Source organism: Osmerus eperlanus, chromosome 10 (assembly GCF_963692335.1).
Source record: "Osmerus eperlanus chromosome 10, fOsmEpe2.1, whole genome shotgun sequence".
Classification (NCBI taxonomy): Eukaryota; Metazoa; Chordata; class Actinopteri; order Osmeriformes; family Osmeridae; genus Osmerus; species Osmerus eperlanus.
Window position 1 is genome coordinate 12,803,404 of NC_085027.1, and position 23,963 is coordinate 12,827,366.

Consider the following 23,963-nt stretch of genomic DNA (forward strand, 5'->3'; position numbering starts at 1 on the left):
TACTGGAAAATTGTGTTCATCAGCTAGCTCTGCTCACTTACTAATTGACATTGCCAAATATTTTAAGAACATTTGGAATGCACAGGGAGAAAACAAGAAGCAGGAGATCTTAATCCCTGGACTTAATTCCACCCTTTTTTTTCCTTTTCTTTGCTCTGTGATTAGGAGACTGGGAAAACCGTGAGCAAAAAAAATAAAGACAAAAAGATATATCTAATAGGAGGGACTTTTTTTTTCTTCTAGTCTTGCTCCGTCTCATGTCAGTGGCCTGATGGTGACACAAAGGCTTTTTATGTGACCTGTCAATAGGGTTAAGAGTGAGGATGGAGGGGTGAGAACCATGCAGAGGGAGGGCAGTAGTAGGAGAGAGAGAGAGCAAGAAAGAGGGAGAGAGAGGGAGAAAGAGAGGGATAGAGCGAGAGAAGGAGAAAGAGAGGGAGAGAGTGAGAGAGGGAGAGGGTGGGGAGAGATTCCTCTGTCATGGTATCACATGTCTCTTCCTCCATTTTTAATGAGACAAAGGTCAATGTATTCTCTTGCTCTTTCACACGGGTGGAACCCCAATCACGCCCAAGTTAACTTGTTCAAACAAAGCTCTCCCACCCAGCCACCCACCCTGACACAAATTTGCATTCGCAGCCGGAGAGAGCAGTCTCATTTCAGAGGAATTCGGCATTGACGGAGTCAGACAGCTGTCACCAGGCTGCTGAAGGAACTGTTTCTTCCCCTCATTCAACTGCACCCCCCAACCCCAGCCCCTCTCGACCCCCCCTTCACACACAAAAACAATCAAGGCATCAATAGTTTTTTAGGTAATGAAGCCTCAACTTCAAGTTGAACTCCTGGATACGAGAGGTTACACTGTCAGGCGTCTGTGTTTCGCTGCTGAGACTGGAAAAACAAAGTGGGGTTCTTTAAAAGACTCCCTGATGCTCAGTTTGTGAACCTTCTCCCCTTTTCCTTCTCACAGGACTTTCTCTCAGAACTTAACAATTTTTTCCCCCAAAATGTTGCCATACCTATTATGTTTTTTTTTTTTTCTCCAACGTGGGTCACCTTCACTCTCCCTGTTTTAGCTATGACACTGGAGCAGACATGATGCCCATGTATTAACCATATTAAAATTCAAACAGTCTGCCTACCACAGTAAGGCAGCCTTCTGTTATGGAAAGATAAATATTATGTTTTAATTATAAAAACATAAAACAGAAGTGGTAGACGGCTGGAGAAAAAGCAGGTGAGCCAAGCAGGCTTGTTCAGGCGGAAGGTAAGCAATGTTTTGGCAAAGACGAGGAATCAAAGACTGAAGGATAATATGCATTAGGAGGCAGTTGACTGTGTGATAATGTATCCCCCTCTCTGTCTTTGTCTCTCAGTATCTCTCAGTCTGTCTGTCTCTCTTTGTCTATGCCTTTCTGGATATCTTTGTGTATCTATTTTTCTGTGTCTCTGTTTTTCATTATCTCTGTCTCTCTGTCTCTCTGTCTGAGTCAATTTCTCTGTCACTGTTCCATAACCAAGAGGGGAATCCTAACATGATCATTAAGACATAAAACTGACTAATAAATGTTTCATAAGGAGACCAAACGGTGGTATTCACCTAGGAATATGGTGAGCAAGAGAAAACGACACTCGCCGCAGCTTTCTCAAACACTCTTTGGAATACAATCAGAATTTTAAAACATTTAAAAAGCTGAGCTAATTCCCACCATGGGTAATATTTACAAATTGAGTCTGAAAGACAGTGTCAGAGTGAGAGAGAGAGAGAGAGAGAGAGAGAGAGAGAGAGAGAGAGAGAGAGAGAGAGAGGGGGGGGGGGGGAAGAGATGGAATAAAAAATTGAGAGTAGGAAAGAGAGAAAGAGATAGACAGTAAGCATGACAAACCGAAAGAAATAAAACGAGTTCCAGAAGAGAAATAAATTGCCCTTTTATATTGTAAGAGCGTGTACAAAAATACTAAGTCTACATTTATCCAAGACATGTCAATCTGAGCAGCACACTGACAATTAGAGAGTTGAATAGAACTTTTATCATTTAGAGACACCAGAGCCCTGACCTACTGTACAGAAATACAGCACAGTAATGAATTTGCCTCTAACACAATGACATCTATTTAAGTTTGGTGACACATAAAAAATGCAGATATGACAAGCCAGACTGAGGCGCAGCGCTTCAAACGAACGAGTAAACCACAGGTTTGAAACTGTCAAGTTCTCTGATTAAAAAGAAAGAAGAATTAAAAAAAATTGAGAGGAACGGATGTCAATTACAAAGGGAAATAAATGAGTGGGGGAGGGGTGAGAAGAAAAAGAGAGGCAGAGAAAAAATAAAGACTTAATTCACGGTTTAAAACATAAAAAGTATGTCTTGCACATACACACAAACGCTCACACATACATACGCACACACACATACAGAAGAGTGTCCTTATTTCAAAGCTTTGGCAAGAGTAGAAGTGAAGACTGGTGTGTAGGTGGCAGAAGAGTGTACAGTGAGCGTATTGTGTGACTTCAGAGATCTCCGTCTACTTCACCTGCCCAACAGAAGTTCCTGTCTTTGAAAAACATCGCCCCACCGCTGGCTCGACTCCACCTAGCACTGGGGTGGGGAATCACAAGCTAGCTCAAGCTCATCTCCCATATCTACTTACTGCACACCAGTTTATTCAGCTGTGCAGAATGGAGCCCTACGGAACTGATCACCAAGGCGAGTGTTTCTCCCTGCCAGGCTCATATCTATCTTATGAGGTAGTGTTATAGGTACAGCACCTTAATCCTAACCCTTGGTCTCTAATCCATTATAACAGGGCTGCCCAAAGATGAACCTGGAGAGCTACTTTGCTGTAGGTTTCCATTCCAATTCTAATCCAGAACAGCTGATTCTAATAATGAGTTGGTTGACAGGATGGATCATGCTGGTGCTTGGGATCCCATACTGTGCATCCAGTTGCACTGATATTTCTCGAAATGTATATACATGACATACAGCACACGTCCTGAGTGAAGGGATAATACTATTCTACAGTACGTGTGGATTATTTCCTTCCACGTTCCTCTAAGGAGGTTTTCTGACAAGCTAAGCTACCCAGATGCTTCAAGAGGCCGGGTACCTTGTTGCCTCACATCAAGTATCTTTTTTTATCAATTTACACTTGAACATTTTTATGCTATTTCTGCTTTAATTACACAGTAATTACAATGTAACAGTATGTCTGCATGTGTAATTACCCCCACTGTAATTACGTAATTAGATAAAATATCCTTGCTTTATAACCTAAGGCGTCAGTCAGCAAATCCAATTTCAATTTGTATGGAGCAAGTGTTTTGCCTGCGTGTTGGAGTATCTGGTAAGACCTGAGGATACAGTACTAATCCGTACCATGTTAAAACGCTGTTCCCCTTAAAAATACTTAGACATGGGCGATTCTCCTGAGGGAGAGAAGAAGAGAGGCAGGAGGTTTGTAGCCATGAGGGGGGAGTAGAGGGGTGTAGTTTGGGATACGTGGAGCGATGTGTCTTCTGCTTTTAGTACTGAACGGAAAAAGACTGTCACACTCAGTGCCAATGCAGTGGATTGGTTTCCAAAGAGTAAAAAAACAAACATATATATATATATATATATATATCTCTGTATGTATGTGTACCATATTTCTTTGAATAAACGCCGCCCTTGAATAAACGCCACCCTCAAATAAACGCCGCACCAAAAATGAATGTTGTATAATAAACGCCGCCCTCAAATAAACGCTGCACCAAAAATGAATGTTGTATAATAAACGCCGCCCTCAAATAAACGCTGCACCAAAAAAATCTGAAAACTTATTTAATTGGTTAAATTCAACCCCAGTATTTATTACACATGTACATAACTTTCTGCACAGCTTTCTGTTTGAAAGCTAACGTGTATGAACGTTTCGGCATGCTGCTTCAGATTTCTACACAACGTAGAACACTTGTATTTGAGACAGTTGTACTACCAACGCACACCTAATTGATAGCCAATGAGAAAGGGAGCTGCCGCACTCATAGACAAACAAAGAATAGACAAGGATGTCAGCGGTAGTAAAAATGAAACCTGCGTTTTTAGCTGCATGATTCATTTGTCACAATGCCAGCAACAAAGTTGTCTATGGCTGCACTGCAGCTACAATTCACAAAATATCTCATACTAATTAAACTCCGCCCTCGAATAAACGCCGCCCTCGAATAAACGCAGCACCAAAAATGAACGTTATTTAATAAACGTTGCGGCGTTTATTCGAAGAAATACGGTATATACTGTCTAAATGTGAGGGAAATATTTTAGGTCAGTAATCCAACGAAGACCGATTTTATGGAATTGAATGAAAGTACTGCATGGCCTAATCTCAAATGCTGTTCGTCCTAATCTCTCTAGTCCATCCCTCCCTGTTTTCTTTCTCCCTGATCTTTTTTGGTGGTTTCTTTCGCTCTCGGCAGGAACGGCGGTGGATGTGAACGTCAGGCTTGACTCCCTACCCCAACCCACCCAGCCAGATCTACTTTACATAGCATTACATCAGGTTTCAATGGGTTCCGTTCCGCCATTAGGAGTAAGCCTGTGTTTAAAGCCTGTACTCTAGAAAGGCCTGTCACTCAGAAGGCCTCACGACTGTTCTGGATCCAGCTACTCTGTCAGGAGGGGAGACCCATGTTCAACAAGGGGCACACAGTCTAAAGGAACAACAGAAAATCTCCCTGGAGTCAAACCAGCTTAGGTGTGATGAGGAATACTAAAACTAATAATAAATGCACTTTAATATTGTGAGGTAACAAAGGTCTGAAAGTCACATTTAATGTTTTATAACTGTGTGGAGATGATGAAGTCAAACAGGTTTGTCTTATTTTATGCAAGTAATTTACCTGCTTGCTTAGTCTCTCTCTCTCTACCTATTTCTCTCTCCCTCTCTTCTCTATTTCCCTCTACCTTATTCTATATCCCTCTCTATCTCTCTCACTCTTCAACACATCTTTGAACAAGTGTGGTGTCAAAGACAAAGGAGATTGTGTCGACCTTCTTTCACAGTTGAGATGTTATTGTTGATTACTGTAATTCAAGTTTAACTCAAAATTGCAGTGGGTAGGTGGTTACGAGGTAGGTGGCGCACAAACCCACACACAGACATGCACGGACACACACATACAGCATGCACATACACAGAGCGCACACACTCCCTCAAACAATAAAATACTTTTCTCACCCGGCACAAAGGTCTGAAATATTAAGAGTAGAGAAAGATACAATCTGCCACATCCTGTTCACTTAACAACACTCTCACACGTTTACATGCACATGCACACGCACAAACAGCACGCACACACAAAAACACAACACTTAAAACATATACACACACACAAACCCACACACCACCACACTCACATACACACACACGGTTAAGAGTGACACCTTTCTTCACGAGCTGCAGAAGATTTTTCTCACATCTCAGCTCTAATTTTAGAGCCCCAAAGTCCCAAAAGTGAATCATACTGTAGTATGAAAGTTGTTATGTACAAAACAAATCCAAAACTTTATATTTAGGTGGAAACTGCACTAACGATACGAGATGAAGAGGCTATTTGTTTGTGATTTAGCAACTGCAGCTACTATTATATTATTATATATAGTAAAATATACAAAATTATGTTTCCCCCCCAAAACTATATTTTTTGCTTTAGTTTCTTGCTTTCATGGTACACACTGTAAGGTTGTCATAAGCTACGTCTGATCCATAAAATAAAAAATAAAAAACTTGACAAAAAAAATAAAAGAAATAAAACTTCCTGCATTAAAATTCAGAAGATAATTACTTCCGCAAAACACTACCCCCCACCCCCCACTCTGGTGCAAAAGTGTTGTGTTTAATAGTCTCTATGAAGAAAATAGGTTTTATCTTCCTCTCGTTTTCATTAATCCCTAATTGGGGTGGGGGGTTGTCTGTTATTAGTACTTAGATTAAAATAAACATAGCCCATCCCATGTTCAAACCCATTGCACTACATAAGCATGATAAGGACTCCATGCTACTGTGAATAAATAAACAATTTATTCTCCACTGTTGGAATTAAGTTGCTTACAGCCTTAAGCTAAGCTACTTTCTATTTTTGTATATTTATTTGATTTTCAAAAGACTTAAAAGCACATTTCACTCCGCAAATGAAGTTCATTTTTTTTGACCTGCTTTATATGTATATCTTTAATTAGTGTCTTGTTTAGCTTAAACCAACTGATTATCACATAGTCGTGACCTAATTACCGAGCGCACTGCTTAGCCTGGGTGTTCCCACCCGGAGGAGACAGAAAGTTACCTTTAAAACTTCTGTAATCATTACCAACAGCCTTTCTTAATCTGTCTAAACACAAACACACACACACACACTCTGTATTAGTGGGGTTGAGATCACAGTCTCTTACTTGTTTATTAAAGACATGTATTAATCACTTAGAATGTGTCCAGCTCCTGCTCCTAGTGTTTGCTCCGTAGGGACTCAGGCTATGCTAGCCTGTAAACAAGGCCTTTATCACACTGTTCTGTGTTCTATGGCACTAGTCTGAATCCCACTGCAAACCATACCAAAGTCATAGGAATGTCAGGGGAGTTGGCCATTCTCATGCAGTTGTTATTCTTTATTCATTATCTGTCTCTGGGTATACAGTCTTAGTGTGGGCATCTGTGTTCAGTATGTCCTCCAATATCCCATAAAAACAGTGTGTGTGTGTGTAGAGCGTGTCCTCTACAAGCAGGCTCTCTGAGGGTGTTTGATGGGTATTTGAACAGAGGCGTTAAGTATCTGAGTTATGTGTGGAATGTGCAGCAAATTTGCAGCGGGGACATTTTTCTATATGTTTTTTTTTATCCTCTTTTGAACAGAGATTTGATCAGATACACACACACACACACACACACACACACACACACACACACAAGTCAGTGAGTGTGTTCTTTTGTACAGAGGCCTAAATGACCTGTGTGTTTAAGTCTTTCTCAGTCTGGCCTAGTATTACAGGAAGAGGTATGTCATCTCTGCATTACAGCTGTTCTGCAGCCCTAGTCTGATCTACAACAATATATGGCTACATTGAACAAAAATAATATATTCATACAGATACATTAGGACTGTCACTAAGTGACATTTCCTGGGAACTTCGACTCTTTAAATGACCATTTTATACCATCACAATAGAATATATATATACACACACTTTACATTTAAAATTTATTTTTACACTATACCGAGACTGGTCATACCTGAGGATGGAGAGGAGGGGTGTGGACTGTCATCCTGCACGCTTCCTGTCTGGGAGTGACCTCCTCCGGCACCACTCTCCTCCGTCACGTTGGAGGAACCAGGAGTGGTGGACCTGCTAATCGACTGGGACTCTGGGTCGCTGGCAGAACCGCGGCGCTCGTCCAGGCCCGTGGCACCATGCTGCAGCACCTCCTCCATGGGCCTGCGGTCCTTGCTGTGGACCCGAGAGTGGACCACCATCTGGTGGTAGGTTCTGAAGACCCGTCCGCAGTCAGGGCACTCGGTGGGCTTGTCCTTCAGGCTCGAGATGCTGTACTCCAGGCCGTGAGGCAGCCCCATGCCCCCTCCTACTCCTCCGCCATGGTGGGACAGGAAGTCTCGGTGGTTTTCAAAGCCTCCTCCTTCCTCCTTCATGGGCATCATGGCTCCGCTCCCAGCCTTGGAACCATGCAGGGCCTCGGCGTGCTGCTTCTGCTTGGATCCCTCGTTGGAGCCCATCATGGAGTAGTCATGTTTCTCCTTGGAGTAGGAGGCCATCCCAGCTCCCCCAGCCCCCACCAGCTCATCCTCCTTCCCATGGGGCATGTGGTGCTGCTGCTCCTTGGGCATGAAGGCCCGGTCCATCGCCATGCCTCGAGCCATGATCTGCCAGGCCTGGTAGCTATTCAGGGGGTCCATCTCAGCCACCTTGGCTGCCGCCTGGAGGCGCTCCATGCAGCTGGACTTCAGAGGGGGCACCAGGTTGAGGCAGCCGAGGAGGGAGCGTTTCTCTCCGTCCCCGAGGCCATGGCCCATTCCGGCCATGGGGCCCAGCAGCTTGCCCAGCATTTCCTTCTCCTTCATGGCAATGCCGGCCTTGGCCAGCATCTGGTGCTGCTCACTGAGGCCCTGCTTGTCTGGGGAGAGGAAGCCACCCTGCAGGCAGGAGATGTAGCGAGAGTACAGGTTGGCGTGAGCCTCCTGAGCGAGGCTGCTCATGCTGTTGATGGAGGGCAAGTCCTGGTCGTTGGAGCCCGCGGGGGGCTTGTTCTTGATGGCGAGCTTGTTGAGGTGGACCTTCATGTGGTTCTTGAGGAACCAGGGTTCTTTGAAGCGCCGGCCGCAGATCTGGCAGCAGTGCTCGAAGGAGTCCTTGTGTTTACGCATGTGGCCCTTCAGGAACCATGCCTGGCTGAACACCTGGCTGCACACCTCGCAGCGGAACTCGTTGGCCGGCTTCTCTCCGGCGGCGCCGCCGGCCCCCGCGCCCTGGGCCGACTCGGCCGTGATGTGAGCCTTCTCCACGTGGCTGATGAGGTCCTCTTCCTGTGAGGCGGCAAACTCGCACAGGGTGCACTTGTAGGGCTTGTGGAGGATGCGGATGTGGCGGTCCAGCTCCTCGCGCTTCTTGAACTTGCCTTTGCAGAAGGTGCAGCGGAATCCCGTCGCGGGGTTCAGGCCCTGCTCGTCTTGGATGCCGGCCGGCTTGGGGGAGGACGAGGGCTGGGAGAGGGAGTCTGGGGTTCCCAGACTGGTGGGCGTGAGGAGGCCGCAGGCTGACCCGGGCTGCTGCTGGAGGGTGTTGGGGCCCAGGTGCTGCAGGGGCTGGGCGGGTTGGAGGAGGCTGCTGGTGCCCCTCATCTGCTTGTCCCTCAGGATGGCCCTCTCCTCCAGCTCATGGAGCAGACGGTTCTCCTCTCGGACACGGCCGCGACCTTTGCCTAGGTTGCCCAGCTTGTGGGTGCGGAGGTGGATCTTCAAGTTGCCTTTCTGGGCCGCCCTGTGGTCGCAGTAGGGGCACTTGAAGGGCTTCTCGCCAGTGTGCGTGCGCATATGCAATGAAAGGATGCTGTTGAAACGGAAGCGTTTGCCGCAGAGCGGGCAGGGGTACTTCCTGTTCTTACGGGCGTCGTCTTCGATGTCGTTCATCTGCGACATGATGCCCAGGTTCTGCCCATTGAGGAATTGTTGCAGGTCAACCCTCCCGTTGAGGCCACTCAAAGCGCCCGCATCAATGTCACGATTTAGCTGGTTGGCCAAGAGGGCCATCTGACTGCTGATTGGCTGGCTGGCCAGGGCTGCGTGATGGGTCTTCTCGTCCAGTGGAGTGGCAGCTTTCTCCTCTGGAATCTGCTGCCGGCTCTGTAGGTCAGGGAAGGCGTGGCCTAGCTGGGCCGTCAGCTGATGAAGCTTCTGGCTTATTGGATAACGTCCATTTAGCACAGCGCTGGTCAGGTGGTTGTCCCCGTCTGGGACCGCTGAGGACACGCCAAGGCACAAACTAGAGTCCTCCATCCTGTTGGGGGAGACACAGAGAGACACACAACATGTTGAAAGGATAATACCATATGCAGCAATTGTGTTCAACTGCAAAGTATACAAAAAAAAATAATTATAATGCGAACAGTAGCATCAATGGTATGTGTATGCCCTGTATCCGGCTGACTGAGGCTTTAATTCAGGCTGGGAATTTGACTACTGCCCAGGCCACTGACAATGTGCGTGCAAGCCAAAAATTGTATGCTCCTTCCCAAACTTTTGCATAGGCCTACGCAGTACGCACCCTCAAACTCAGTGGATTACAAGGCTAGACAAACAAAGCAATATGCGTACACTTTTTAAAGTCGTTTTACTTTGTAGCCTACACGTCGTTTTGTCACACTAATTAGCCAGCTAGCCATGCTGGCGATGTCGTGTGTGTGTTTTAGACTGACCTGGTCCCTTTCTGGCGAGCAAGTCGCTTATTTTGCAGCATTTATCTTTGTCTCTGGCAAGGGCATGCTTCTGTCTTATTCTCTCCATCGCTGCTCCACCTTTCAGTTTATAACACTCCATTTCGCTGGGTGAAGTAAATGTAACATCGGGGAAGAGAAGCAGGTAGACGCCGTAGGGGTGGGCGGATCTATCCCAAAATATCGATACTAATGATGCCACTTCTCGTTTTTGAAATCGATTCTACAGTAAATAGGGTCGATACCAGTTTAAATTACTCTCCTATGTATTTCATCAATGAGTAGAACTATCTGTTCAAACAACTTTCTGATGTAGTGAACACATCGGACGAAGTGCATGTACTCTTCTCCGCTGTTTTTGTCGTGCACTCAAACAATGATTGGCGTCGCCGCGGCGCGCACCGTGAGTACCGGTGTTGGCACAGGTGGCATAGGCCTATAAATTATACCACTCACCTTACAATGATTACTAACCTTTGGCAAATAACTTAGTGGGCATGAACCTTTTTCAGACTATGCCTATATATGTTTCTTCACCCCAGAAATTATGGCATACTTCACTCCTCTACACAAGGACATAAACCGCTTTTAATAAGAAGAATCTAAAGTATTTGTATTGATATCGGCGATTTTCGCACTGTATTACGTGGTATCGGATCAAAACCAAATTTTGCGGTAGCCTATAGCCTACCCTATGAGTCTACCCCACACCGATATGTGCGTTGCAGAGACGTTTGGCATGAACAGTCAACTTGACCAGCAATCAAATATTTTAATATAGATATATAATATAAATATATAACGTATGGAGAACTGTAATCGCTGTTCAAGTTGACTGCCCACAGCAGGCCAAATCGACCCTCAGGCCACCAGCAAATGTCCCTGTTCTCCCAATTGCCAGGACCGGCCTGCCTGTATCCTAAATGAATGGATATGTGTTGATATTCAGAGCAGGATGAGTAGGAAACTCAGTGTGGATAAAGATGACAACAACACTTGAGCTGTGACAGGGAGAAAAAGTGTGATTTTCTCATCCTTTGATTCACTGAGTACTGCATGTATTCTCACACTAAGCAGAGACTCACACTGTAACTTACCCTCCTAACTTTCTCAAACTGCGACACCATTTTGGATGCAATAATTACTCGGTAAACACGGCAAGCAGCGCATAATTAAGCTACTTGTGCCCATCCTATCAGAATTCTTCCAATTACACGCCTTAATGAAACGAACCAACGCCATTGTCATGACGCTGCCGCAATACTACAATTATGATATTAACAATAGTACTTAAAACCAAGGGGTTACTTCAGTAAACACAACACTCTTATCTCTCTACTGCGACACTTGTCTTGGCGTAATTTCCCATTAAAGAGAGCCACATTACATTTGATGTGAATCACTTTGCTCTCGCCTACCCCTGTTCTCTATTCCCTACTCCGCCGCGGAGTGTCCGAGAAGGACAAAACAACAGTTGGTGTCATTGAAAGGGTTCCCAACGAATCAGAGGCCCTCTGAGCCATTAAGCATGGCTACTGCAGCCCAGTGCACCGCCAGGCAGGAAGGAATACACAAACAGAGCCAGTTTTGTGTGTCTGTGATGCTCTGCCTTATCTGGACAGGGGGAGAATGGGGAACTATCCTCTTCCATTCACAACTGGGGAGGTCAAGCCTCTAAAACAATAAAGACAGATCTGCTTTGGTCAACAAAATATTGTATAATATCTTATTAAGCCGATTAGTATGCTGCCTAGTAACAGCGTCAGTGTGCAATAGCACGTGATCAAAATCATCAAAAATACTTTTATTTTGGATTTAGGTGAGTTTACTTTTAGGTTAGTGGGACACTCTTACACACACACACACACACACATTTTACAGGGTTCAATGACAACTGAACTCCTCATCTCTCTTTATCTCTTCAGGATATAACTAATCAAAGCGGCTGCCTGTTTAACAATGCTTCTTCGTTCTCCCAAAACATTGTTAATGGTGGGATCTCTTGTGCATCTGTGACACTGTAGCCGTCTCCAGCTGGGCCAGAAGGAATGGCTGATCTGTGGGCTGCCTCTGCATATTTTCTTACAATCCTCAAGAACTTGACTGTCTTCATTGTCAACCGTTAAAGAGAAATGTCCTGAAACGGAGCCTTAAAGAGTGCTAGTGATGTATTATGTACAGTGGAGCCTGTGTGTCTCTCATGCGCTTAGCCTACTTAGATTCATGGAGTCATGCTTGAATGTATGGACTTATTCTACAGCGACTGAGTCATGCTGTACACCACATCTATGCATGACATCCATTCAAAACATATTGGAAAAACACTGTGGCATTTTGACATGTAAACATTAGTCATTAAAAGTCCCCATAACATGGGATGAGAGAAAGAGAGAGGATAACTAGTATACGTTTAACACTTTCAAAAACTGAATCAACTCTTAAATTATGTTTGTGTGGCACCAAGCTGCCTTTCCAAACCCAAACTGATAACAGAGGATAACCCATTTGAAAGAGCAATGTGTGGAGACTGGTTTTCTTTGGCAATAGAAATCTTTGATTTAAACTAGGCTGATGAGCTGTTGCTCATTTAGCGAGATAGCAGCTTGCCCTTTTCTTCAATTTGATTTCTGGCTTTATCTTTAACATATAACAAAGGCAGATAGACAATGGAATAATGTGAAATGAACTGACAAATTCAGCTTGTTTTTTTTTTAAACATATCCTTGCTGACGAGAGTATGCAAATGCTTTGCATTAATATGCTTCCCCTGCTCCCGAGTCATTTTATATTTTTCTCCCTGATTAAAAAGGACATTTCTTATGTGACATCCCCCCACTCATATCAACACACATGCGAGTGAAAGTGCACGCACACACACTCACACACGCACACGCTCGCACACACAGGGAAGCAGAGAGGAGCCCTCGCACAGACAAACACACACAACAATTCAATATCTGAATGCCCTCTATGAGATGAGGATGAAGGTGGCAATGCACTACAGACAAGCCAACACAAAGACTGTCATAGCAATCCCATCAATCTTAGTTTGGTCATTTGCTGTTCTATGTTTTAATTTCATCCATCTCTGACACACAGACTGACAAGTGAAGGCTACATAAACACAAGAGATTACAAAAAAACAAAACGTAAAGGAAGAGAAGAAATGTATTATCATTTTGGTGGGTAGTCTAAGACGTGGAAGTGAGCATTCCAGTAATCAACAAACAATCAGTTTTCTTCTGTCATTTCAGAGTACAGTCTGACTAAGTCATGCAGTTGTCTTCAGTTTCTGCTCGTCATAATTCTGGGGAGAGACCTGTAACCTTTGTTCTAACGATCACACATCTAGTTGGAACTGCTTACCGTCTCTGGGAACATGACAGGAAATAGCTCTAGATCCCGACGTGCCGGCCCTCTCCAGGCCTGACACACAGACAGCCAGCTGCACCCCCGCTGCACCCCCGCTGCACCCCCGCTAGCAACTTGTACTGAGGCGCCACTCTTTAACACGGTGCAAGTTCACCTCATGTTAAGAGGAATGCAGTTACAATAAAACTATTGGCTCCGTTGTCACCTCTAAAGCCACGGAGACTTCCTCTAGCTTGTGTTCAGAAGTGCAGCCGTGCTATGTTTTACTGTTTGTGGTTAATACCTTCCAATCGCAGTTGTTTAGTTTCAGCTAATTGTGCACACAGACACACATATTGATTGGGAGTGGTGTTTTATGACATTAAAAGTGTTGATATTGTTTGTTTAAGTGTGTTAAGTATTTTACAGCACGCCTGCAGTGCGTTAGTAATACATGTGTTTTTTTGTAATATGATAACTCTGTTGAGATTAAGTTGGTAAGTAATGCAAAACTGTAGGCCAGTTGCACAGTTGCAGTTAAACACACAATTAAATGTGTGTTCTTTCGATTTGAATAGACATGCATTGCACCAAGACCACATTCCTGATTTCCAAAACGACGTTTTTTGACATTTAAAGAAAGGAGAAATAATGGATCGAAAAGCTATTAGCCCAACTTTACTTTGTTATTTTGGCATGTATCGACAGCAATCCATTGACTAATTACAATGCAATACCTCATTAAGCCATAATGAAGGAGGTCATTGCTTTTAATAAATCTATCATTATTCACAAAGCTCCAAATTCCATCACTTTTGCACCAAATCGTTAACGAATCCCAGACGGGAGGGACGGGGGGACGACACACAAAATAGGACAACAGACGCCTAAAAATAATGCTACATACTGTACACAGTTCATCATACTTTACGCATTATGAGATATGCCTATTAAATATTTACCTCATCTAAAGCAACAAGAGATTCTTGTCTCAAACATCTAGGTGGAGGTAATTGAGAACGGGTTGAGCATGACAGTGTACTGGGGCTGATACGCCTTTACTCCACATCGCTGTTTAGTCTCTTGCAGGTGGTCTTCGGAACGATTCTAATTAATCCAATAAAAGCAGAGTTGTTTTGCTTCCCCTCCATGCTCTCTGTCTGAACTGAGTTATTACTGCCTGTAATGAGCCAAAGGCAGAGAAGAGGTTCCTTGCACCAGTGAGGGAAACCGACAGAAACAAACCTTTACACACTCAGACAGAGTGTGTTTACACAAACTCCCACCAGCTGTCAGTACACTCAATCTCACATGCATAGCTGGTATAATAAAATCTGCTCTGTGTCTTTCTCCTCCATACGACATAACTAACAGCCAGGAGTAAATATTGCAGTTTCAAAAGTAGAATGTGTTTCTATGACAGTCATGTGTGGGTGCATGAAAGACCACCGTTCTTCCTCCTCTCTCCCTCCATCTCCCTGCTTTCCTCCCTCCCTCCCTCCATCTCCCTCCTCCCTCCATCTCCCTCCTCCCTCTCGCACACAATATGTCATTGAGGGCTGTTTAAGAGGTCTTGTCAACAGGTAGTTCAGCTTTCAGCTCATCCCCGCAGATCACTATGAGCCCCCTGACGGAACACAGAGAAAAGAAGAGAAAAGAGGGAGAGGGAGAGAAAAATGCAGGTCTTTATATCCCTCCGTCCATCTGACAGGCTTGGTGGGGATGCCAGGGGGGGGAGATCAATGGAAGACAAGCACATTCCCACAGTTCATTGTCCTGGTCAGCGACATCATCATCTCGAGATGGCCAAAAGCTCAAAGCTTCCCTTTATGATAACCATTCCCGGTATTATTCCCTGTGATGATGACCTGCAGATGTCTGTGTGTGTATGTGTGTGACTGAGAGACGGTGTGTGTTTGTGTGCATCTCTGTGTGTGTGAGTGAGGGACTGTGTGCGTGTTGGTGTGTGTGACTGAAGGACTGTGTGTGAGTGTGTGTGTGTCTTTCTCCCCCTGCGTCTGGTACAATAGTAGTCACAGCGGTGTGGAGGGGCTCCAGCCGCTAGGTTGTATGCTGCAGGATGAGAGGAGGATTAATGGCAGAGAACATTTGTTAAGCAGACACTCTTTGTGAGGTAACAAGAGGGGAGGTTCCACTGGGTCCAGATGGATTGGGGAGTTCTAAGTATGGTGTCAGGACTGACAGAAAAGAACAGATTATGGAGAGGAAAAGATACATATATTGTGTCAAACACGAGTATTGTGTGTACTGTCGTCAAGGCCTTTCATTCAGTCTGGTGAAACGTTGTGTGTGTTTGTGTGCATGGGTGTGTGCTAGGGTGTGTGTGTGTTTGTGGCTGTCTCAGAAAACAAGTGTGTGTCATCATGGCAGGCTACAGTGGTCACGGTCAGAGCTCAGATCATGCATGGTTAGTCGTCGGCAGAGAAAGGGCAGCGAACAATGACCGCAGTGTAACTATCTGTGTAGGGGCCATCACTGCTTACATCAGGCCCCTCCTCCTCCTCACCCCTAACCCTCCACCCTCCGTTTGCCATCCACTGGAAACCAGAATACAATGACAAACACACACACACGCAAAATGACACATCGTTACTGGGATGTGGGTTGCTACAAGTCTCCAGTAGGATAAGCACTGCTGACACGCTAGATTGTACCAGCTATTGTTCCAACACTACAGTGAGGAAGAGGGGGGGGGGGAAATTGTGGTTTAGTCATCATGGCACTAGCACTGCCATCATAATGGGTTTAATGTTGGCACAATAGAACCCAAGCAGACAGACCCAGCTGGGGAAGTTAACCGGGCAGGTTATCTCTCCCTCCCTCCAATCCGGTGTGCGAGAGAGACTGCCATTTCAAAACACCTTCTAAATGTCAATATCAGCCTAAATAAGTGAATATCAGAAATAATTGCTGTTTTCTTCCCCTCACGCTGGTTCTGTTCTTGGGGAGTTTTGCATAATGATTCAGAGGAGGGGGGAGGGTGAAAGAGGGAGGGGGGGCTGTTGTGACAGGTGTTGAAATCAAACTGGGCGGCGAGGGAGGCAAGGTTCAATTTACTTTGAGAATCCTTTAATTGTTGCATAGCTAATTAAAATAATGGAAAAAAAAGTTATCTTACACTCCTGACTATTTACCAGGGCTTGTATGCATACATCGGGAGGTAAATTGTGCCTTCAAGCAAAGTGATAGGGCCTATGTACTGTAAGGAGAGGTAAGGGGGAAGGAGATGGAAGAGTGGAGAGGAGAGGAGGACGGGGTGTTACTTCAACATACTTACCTCTCTTCATAACAGGCGTCTGGAGTTTAGGAGTTTTCACCAAACGAATGTATGGCTAATTAGGAATCCTCATTACAGGAAGCAAGTCAAAGTCAGTATTTTACATTATGCAGCTGATAATTGAATGATTCTTCAACGTCTTTTTGAAAAGATCTCCTTTTCTTCTGTCTCAGTGTCTCTTTGGGATGAGAGGAGATAAGAGACAACTATAAACAGGTAGCGGAGCCATATGCTCTTGAATGAAAAAGCACTTCTGTCGAGGCAAATGGGCTTTTTAAATATTGAACCACTGCATGTCTTTTTAATACGACATTGTTTAATCTTCTTTATTCCATCACTTTGATTAACTCTCTCTCCCTTCCTCTCCCTCACTGTCAATTCCTCCTTCACTCCCCCCCCCCCCCCTCTCTCTCTCTCTGTCTCTCTCTCTCTCTCTCTCTCTCTCTCTCTCTCTCTCTCTCTCTCTCTCTCTCTCTCTCTCTCTCACTCTCTCTGTCTGTTTTTTCATTTCCCTCTCTGCCTCTCTTTCTCTCTCTGTATCTGCTTCTCTCTTCCTCTCTCTACTTCATATGTAGACTTCATGCTACACTGGAAACAACATTTGTAGAGGATCTTTTGAGAGGCATTTGTGCAACTGCACTCTGCGTATGTCCAAAGAATACAAAGTTTTGTTAAATGCAGCAGCATACATCCTGTTTAAGAAAGCAAACAACCTTATCAAAGGCATCAGGAAGTGAGACTTAACTGGAAATGCTCTTGACTCTTACCATACCATACAATACAATGACTTCACATTTCTTTACAACTATTATTCTGCCTTTGCTTGTGACTTGGAGTGCGAAACATTGTTTGCCTACTCTCTCCCCCTCTTCCTCGTCGGTGAATCATGGTCAGATACAACTCACTGTCATGTGCTGCTTCAGACGAGGGAGGAAGAAAGAGAGGGAGAGAGAGAGAGGGAGTCAGAGGGGGGCCATTATCTACATTAAGGGTAGAGTGTATTTATTATGGACTAATTGTGCTGGAGGAAGTGTTTTAGCAGGGTGGGATCCCTGGAGAGAGGGTGGGGGGCTCCGGAGCACCAGGGAACACTGCTACTGCTATTTATCTCCCTTTATCAGAAACAACTGCTCTTAGGATCAGATAAATGGAGAGAGAGAGGGAGGGATAAAAGGAGTTCTGAGGACAGAGACAGAGAGAGAGAGAGAGAGAGAGAGAGAGAGAGAGAGAGAGAAGGACAGGGTGAGAAAGAGCGAGAGAAAGAGAGAGATATTCTGCAAGCCAGAGAGTAGTGTTTGCTGCAGTGCCAACGTTTTACTGAGACAAGCCTCTGATTAAAGGAGTAAGGAGAAGTTGGTGAACCCTCAGAGGAGCTCTCTAAACGGGCCTGTGTGTGAACCCCACTACAAACCCCCCTCTCACCCATGCTGCCGTCCTGTTCTGGACACGCACACACACTCCTCACCACACAAACGCTTGGTTGTTTGATCAGAGGGTCTCATCTTATTTCACTGCTAATTCGGAGGACAGACCTTTTAGGTACGAAAGTCACGAGTGAGGGGAATTAGGCATTAGTCATTTAGAGAGAGGAAAAAATGGCAGGGGAAGGGAACGAGTGTGTGGTAACGTGTGTGTGACAGAGGACAGAGCGAGTGAAAGAGATAGAAAGACAGCATAAGAGAGAGAGAGTCTTTGAAGGTGTAGTTTGGCCCAGGCTGTGGATTCCTCATGTCTGTCCTCACTCGGCCCCCTGCTCTCTCTGACCCAGCGTCTCTGGTTCTATCTGCTGCTCGCCTGCCCTCTCTGACCTTCCACACCAACACTGATCCAGTACACACCACAGAGTAGCATCTGTGTGGCTGCATGTGTGTGTGTGTGAGTGTGTGTGTGTGTGGGAAAGGGATAAGTTCATAAAGAGAAGGGTGTTTAATGAAAAATGACCTCTCTGTAGAGCATTCAGTGAAGCCCTCCCCAGAGATGGGAAGCACTGAGAGAGACACCCTGGCTTCTCCTTTAATTGTCCCTTTATGCATCTCTGTGCCTTGAGATAAGTGATATTCCTCACATATTCCGTTGTCTAAATGTGACACACACAAACACACACACACACACACACATACACACACCACATTAACATTGTATAGTATTTATATTATGTTACCATGGCTGCCGGTTGTAAATATTTTCTTCAAGAGATGTCAGTGCATGAGCAATTTATCATAGGTCACAACCTCTTTATATTACCCTAAAGTGTAGTAGTGGCTAGGAGATGTATGAATCATGGGCTACATTTTTGATATTTCTTATTCAAATGACATCTAAAGATTAAAAAATAACAATGAATGTAAGGAATATTAGAAAGGCTATCTGTGTTTTGCATGCTTAAATGTAAATGAAGAAAAAAGAATTACGAAGGCATCAAGTAATGGATACAATTCAAATGTACAACAATAATGCAAAGTCTAATATGTATTTATATTTTTCAAATTAATATCCATAAATCATTATTGGTTGTTTTTTCTTTGTATTTCATAAATATGTCACTGTCATGGTATGTTTTCTCCAGTGCACACATAGCAGTTCACAACATCTCTCCCTCAGGCTTTTGATAATAGATTCTTTATATCTCTAATTCACACCGCAAAGCCAGCATGCTAAACATGGTATTGTGTGAGGAAAGCCCAGCCTGCTAGCCCTAGCTATCAGCCCTTACATTATTGGTGATGCTAACACTTCTAGTTCAGCACCAATGACACTGCTAGTACCCCTGACACGCTAATATGGCTAGCCCTGTTAACACAGCCTTCGTCTGCCACAGCCTCTGATAAAGATCTGAAGAGCCTGCATCGTTTTCATGTGCTCCACAACCCCTCCCTGCCCTACACACTCACTCTCTCTCTCTCTCTCTCTCTCTCTCTCTCTCTCTCTCTCTCTCTCTCTCTCTCTCTCTCTCTCTCTCTCTCTCTCTCTCACACACACTCACACACACACACACACACATGTATACACTCACACACTCACACACACACACACATGCACGCACTCCCGTCTGGCCTCTATGGGGTCCAGCAGATCCAGTCTGCCAACATAGGCCTCATGGGTGGGGTATAATCTCTGTGCCCTCCGCCATCTCTGAAGACACAGACTCCGGCTCACATGCCCCACCTCCCTCCCTCTCCATCCTTCCTTCCTACCTCCTCCCCCTCCTCTTTCCTCCACCCCTCCCTCCCTCTTTTTTCCCCTCTCCCTCTCCATATTTTCTCTCCTGCATCTGATTAAGTTAACAATGTGCCGTTATTTGCATGCTGATTTTGCAGGTCCCTCTCCTCCACTCTCTGACAAACACGGAGGCAGGATCACAGTAATGTGATAGCACAGCAGCCAGCCAACGCAATCTGACTCAAAAACCAGGTGTGCACAATCCAGCTCCCTCTTCATTCCTAACCCCATCATTTTTTTTTTTTTTTGCTTCTGCTACTGCTGCTTTTCTTTTTTTTCTTCTTTTTTTCACTCCTTTTTTCTCCATCCGTCTGGTGTTCATAAGGTTGTATTATAATCAAATCTGGAGCAAGAATGGCTGTCTTTTTTTATTAATTATAGACCTCAGCTGATGTGAATTTATTCCGAAAGCATCTTCAAAATAGGTCGTTCCTAGTTTACTATTCTTATCACATTTAAATGTCAACACAGAGCAAAGCCCTACAAATTAGTTCAGGCAGGCTTCAACCCCCATTTAACATTTAAGCACCATTCTGTAAGCTCAACGTGTGATTTAAATCAGTTTACACTCACGTAAGAAGATAGGGGTTTGTCTTTCAAACTTCTCATTTCAATACAGATATTACTGCCAACCTATGCCTGAGAGTACACTGGCAAGGGATAAAAGGAGAAAAGAAAAAAGAACAATAAAAAGAAAGAAAGAGGAAAAATATTTAAAGCAACAGAAACAATGCATTAGTTTTCATGAATAATATATCCGCCATCATTCTGTGCAAAATCCAGGTTTTTAGCATCTTCGAGTAAGTCGAGATGAATAAAACAGGAAACAGGGACATTTCCTCGTACACCCTCCGAGAGAGGTAGCTAGCTGGTAAATAATAATATAAAATATCATGTTTCCATATGTATTCAGAGTAAATCCCCTGTATTGCAACGTGAAACAATGGGGTGTATATCTGTTGTTTGGGTTTATTGGTTACTGGGCATACTAATCAGTGTTACCCTAAACAGATCTGAAACACACTAAGGACTCTATTGATGCTGCACACAGCCCTGGCCAGCACTCAGAAAACACACGCATCACCATGGAAGTCCATGAAAGTACCTACGACAAAACAATTGAATTACGGTCGGAAAATTGCAATCTGAGATGACTGATTTATTTGTATTCTTATTCTTTTTTTTTTTTTCTTCAGTGGGAAGCAATGGAATTTCTATGAGGTAAAGGGACGTGATGGGGATCAGGACGCGACAGAGGACACAGACTGTGTCTTAACAGTGCATTGTTCGACTTAGCTGCACAGCCCAGCCTTGACCCCCATTGACTGCAGTCCTCCAGGGGGTAGGGGGTGGAGGGGGAAGGGGGGTGGGGAGGGAAGTGGGGGGGTGAAAGGCCACTGATCGCTCGCTGCCCTGGGGAAATGTTGGACTTGTCAAGCTGTTTCATGCCACCGAGACGTGCGATCAAGCCTGGGAGACGCACGCAGGCTTGGAGAGAAGCCTGGAGCCTGGGAGGCCTACAGTACACTACACAGTCATGTAGCGCCCTTACCATACACTTGGCTCCCTGTACAGCCTGAGGCTGGGACTGAGGCTGGGGATGGGGCTGAGGCTGGGGCTTAGGGTGAGGCTGAGACTGAGGCTGAGCTGAGAGAGGCAAGGATGATTTGGCCTACATGCCTCATTACACTGTTCACCCTGATCTAAGGGCATAGAGTCAGTGACTCAATGTCTACAGAGACAGAGAAGTCATGCAAGGGGAACAGACCAAAGACATTCAAATACTGGACCATGATGTGATTTCACTTAATTCAAACACACACTGTACAGCCAAATCAGAAGGCAGTCTGTAATGTGTAATAAGTAAAAACATCTATGCACAACCATTTCTGTCTCACGACTTACAAACCAACAACTAGCCATTCCAAGGTCAGTTCAACTGTAGCACAGACCCTATTCCCCCTGCCCCTCCACCTCTCAGACTGGCCAGCGCCTTTAAACACTCTAATGGACATCTACTCTGTCTGCCCCTCTCTCTCAGCGCTCACAGCTAAATGCTCTATGGGTGTGTCTAATAGGAGCGCACTGAAATGTCAAAGTGTTATATATCCTTTTATGCACACAGCGGCCCTAAGGGGCCTAATTGACTAGGGTGTAAAGTGAGTTTGAGAGCGAGGAAAGAGCCAGATGAAGATGAATATGTTTCATTAACAGACAAACAGAGCCCAGTGGCTCACATCAAATTGGCAAGGAGAGAAGATACCCCTAAAGTTAAAACACATTTGTCCGCCGAGTAATCACCCGAGTGAACTTTCTGTAGCGTCAATTCAAATTTCATAAGGGTCCAGAGTATGTGTGTGTGTGTCTGTCTAAGTGTAAGGGAGAGTGCGTGCGTGCATGCATGTGTGAAAGAGAGTGAGTGTGTGTATCTGAGAGACAGCCTGTGCATTGTATGATCGAGAGAGAGGGAACGAGATAGACCGAGAGAGTATGCGTGAGGGTGTGTGTGTGTCTTCTCGAAAGGCAGAGCGTGCCTGCTAGCCCAGTGTGTTGGCTGGATCCGTGACTGTGTCAGGGTGATTGTTAGTTCAGGCTTGTTTAGATCCCAGGTTGTCTTTCAGCAGAGCTCAGGCGGTGCCTCTCTATTCCCTCCCACTCCACATTCCCAGGTACGCTAGCCTCCCGCTCCGCTCACTATGCTCTCCTCGCTCTTATCCCGCTTCGCTCAGCCTCTCCCTCGATCTGTGCTCGCCCGACTCTCCCCGCCGTACTCAGAGGCGCGCTGCCTCGCTCCACGACTGCCTGGCGACTTCAAATATTCATCAAACACAACAGAAGAGGGCCTCCACTATCCCGGGGTAGTCATTTACCAATTATTCTGAGTACCTGCTGACAGGTAGGTGTCACAGTCTTCTACCCTCCCCCCCTCTGTCTCCCTCTCCCCACCCCACACCCAGCCCGGTACCTGCCTCGCCCCCACCCGGGAGGAAGCTTGGGAGCTCCAGGCTGCTGAGGGGGAGAGCGGGGAGGGGAGGGGAGGAGACGGAGAGGAAGAGAGGAAGAGGAAAAGAGGAGGAGGAGAGCTGGAGAACAGCACTCCTGCTTTGATTTGGGAAACGGTTGAGAGCGACGGCGCGTCGAGGATTTTGACGTGCGAGCGAGAAGGCTGCCCGGCACAGCAGTCGCTCACGGGGCGGGCGGTTCGAACTCCCGTCTGGAGGAGCGGAAGAAAGACAGGGCCTCTCTCTCTCCCTTTCTTTCTTTATCTCGCTCAGAAACTCACCCGGTAAAAAAAAGGAGAAACAAACAGGACTAAATAGAAAACACACAAGAATGGCTCATTAGAGAGTGGAAGACGACGACACAAACAAAGCAGCCTTCACTGGCTGTCACCAGCACTCCGGTGATTACACACACGGAGGTGAGGGGAGAAAAGTTACACTTCTCCACAGCCCAACCGCAGCAAAACTGGCAATGTTTAGACTGCTTTCATCATGCCGCCGTTTGCTCAGTGACAAACCCAACGAGCCTGACAGAGGCAGACAAACACCCCATTCACAAAGATATCACAATTATTCTTTCTTTCTTTTTTTATTGTCTTAATTGAATCATGGCTGATTGGATTTGTTTGTCTTACTTTATTTCTTCTTTTCTTTCTTTCCTCATCTTTCCTCTTCTTTTTCAGTTCTTAGTTCTTCCTCTTCTTCTTGAGGGTGTGCGTGTGTGTGTGCGTGTGTGTGCATGCGTGTGTGTGATGTGACAGTTATGGGCTGTTAGGAAGCCAGGGGTCTACATGGCTGTTAAGTGATGTAAAGACACTTAGCCTGGCACACAACTGGCCTGACTCACTTTGCACAGTGCCTGAAGAGGAAGGTAAGAGGCAGTGGAAAAGGTATCTCTCTCTATCTCCCTCTCCCTCTCTCTCTCTCTCTCTCTCTCTCTCTCTCTCTCTCTCTCTGTCTCTCTCTGTCTCTCTCCCCCACCCCCTCCGCCCCAGTGAGTGAACATCTCTCAGGTCTCCAGTGTGTCATGTGGAGGAGCTACTTCAGGAGTTCCAGGGATCCACCTTTTACCCACAAATATTCCTCACGACATTAGAGCGCAGGAAGACGACTCC

General features: G+C 45.3%; 1 protein-coding gene across 4 annotated transcripts in view; it reads right to left on the reverse strand.

Annotated features, from left to right (window-relative positions):
• Nucleotides 1-23,963, reverse strand: part of znf536 (zinc finger protein 536) — a 138,984-nt gene that overhangs the window by 67,520 nt on the left and 47,501 nt on the right. For 2 of the 4 annotated variants that reach the window (XM_062470733.1, XM_062470734.1), the window contains exon 3: nt 7,267-9,542. In XM_062470733.1, the coding sequence (XP_062326717.1) occupies nt 7,267-9,541 (2,275 nt within the window). In that variant the 5' untranslated portion in view covers nt 9,542. Of the gene's footprint in view, nt 1-7,266; nt 9,543-9,960; nt 10,397-23,963 lie in introns of those variants that run through there. The other 2 variants (XM_062470732.1, XM_062470737.1) reach the window with 2 other exon arrangements.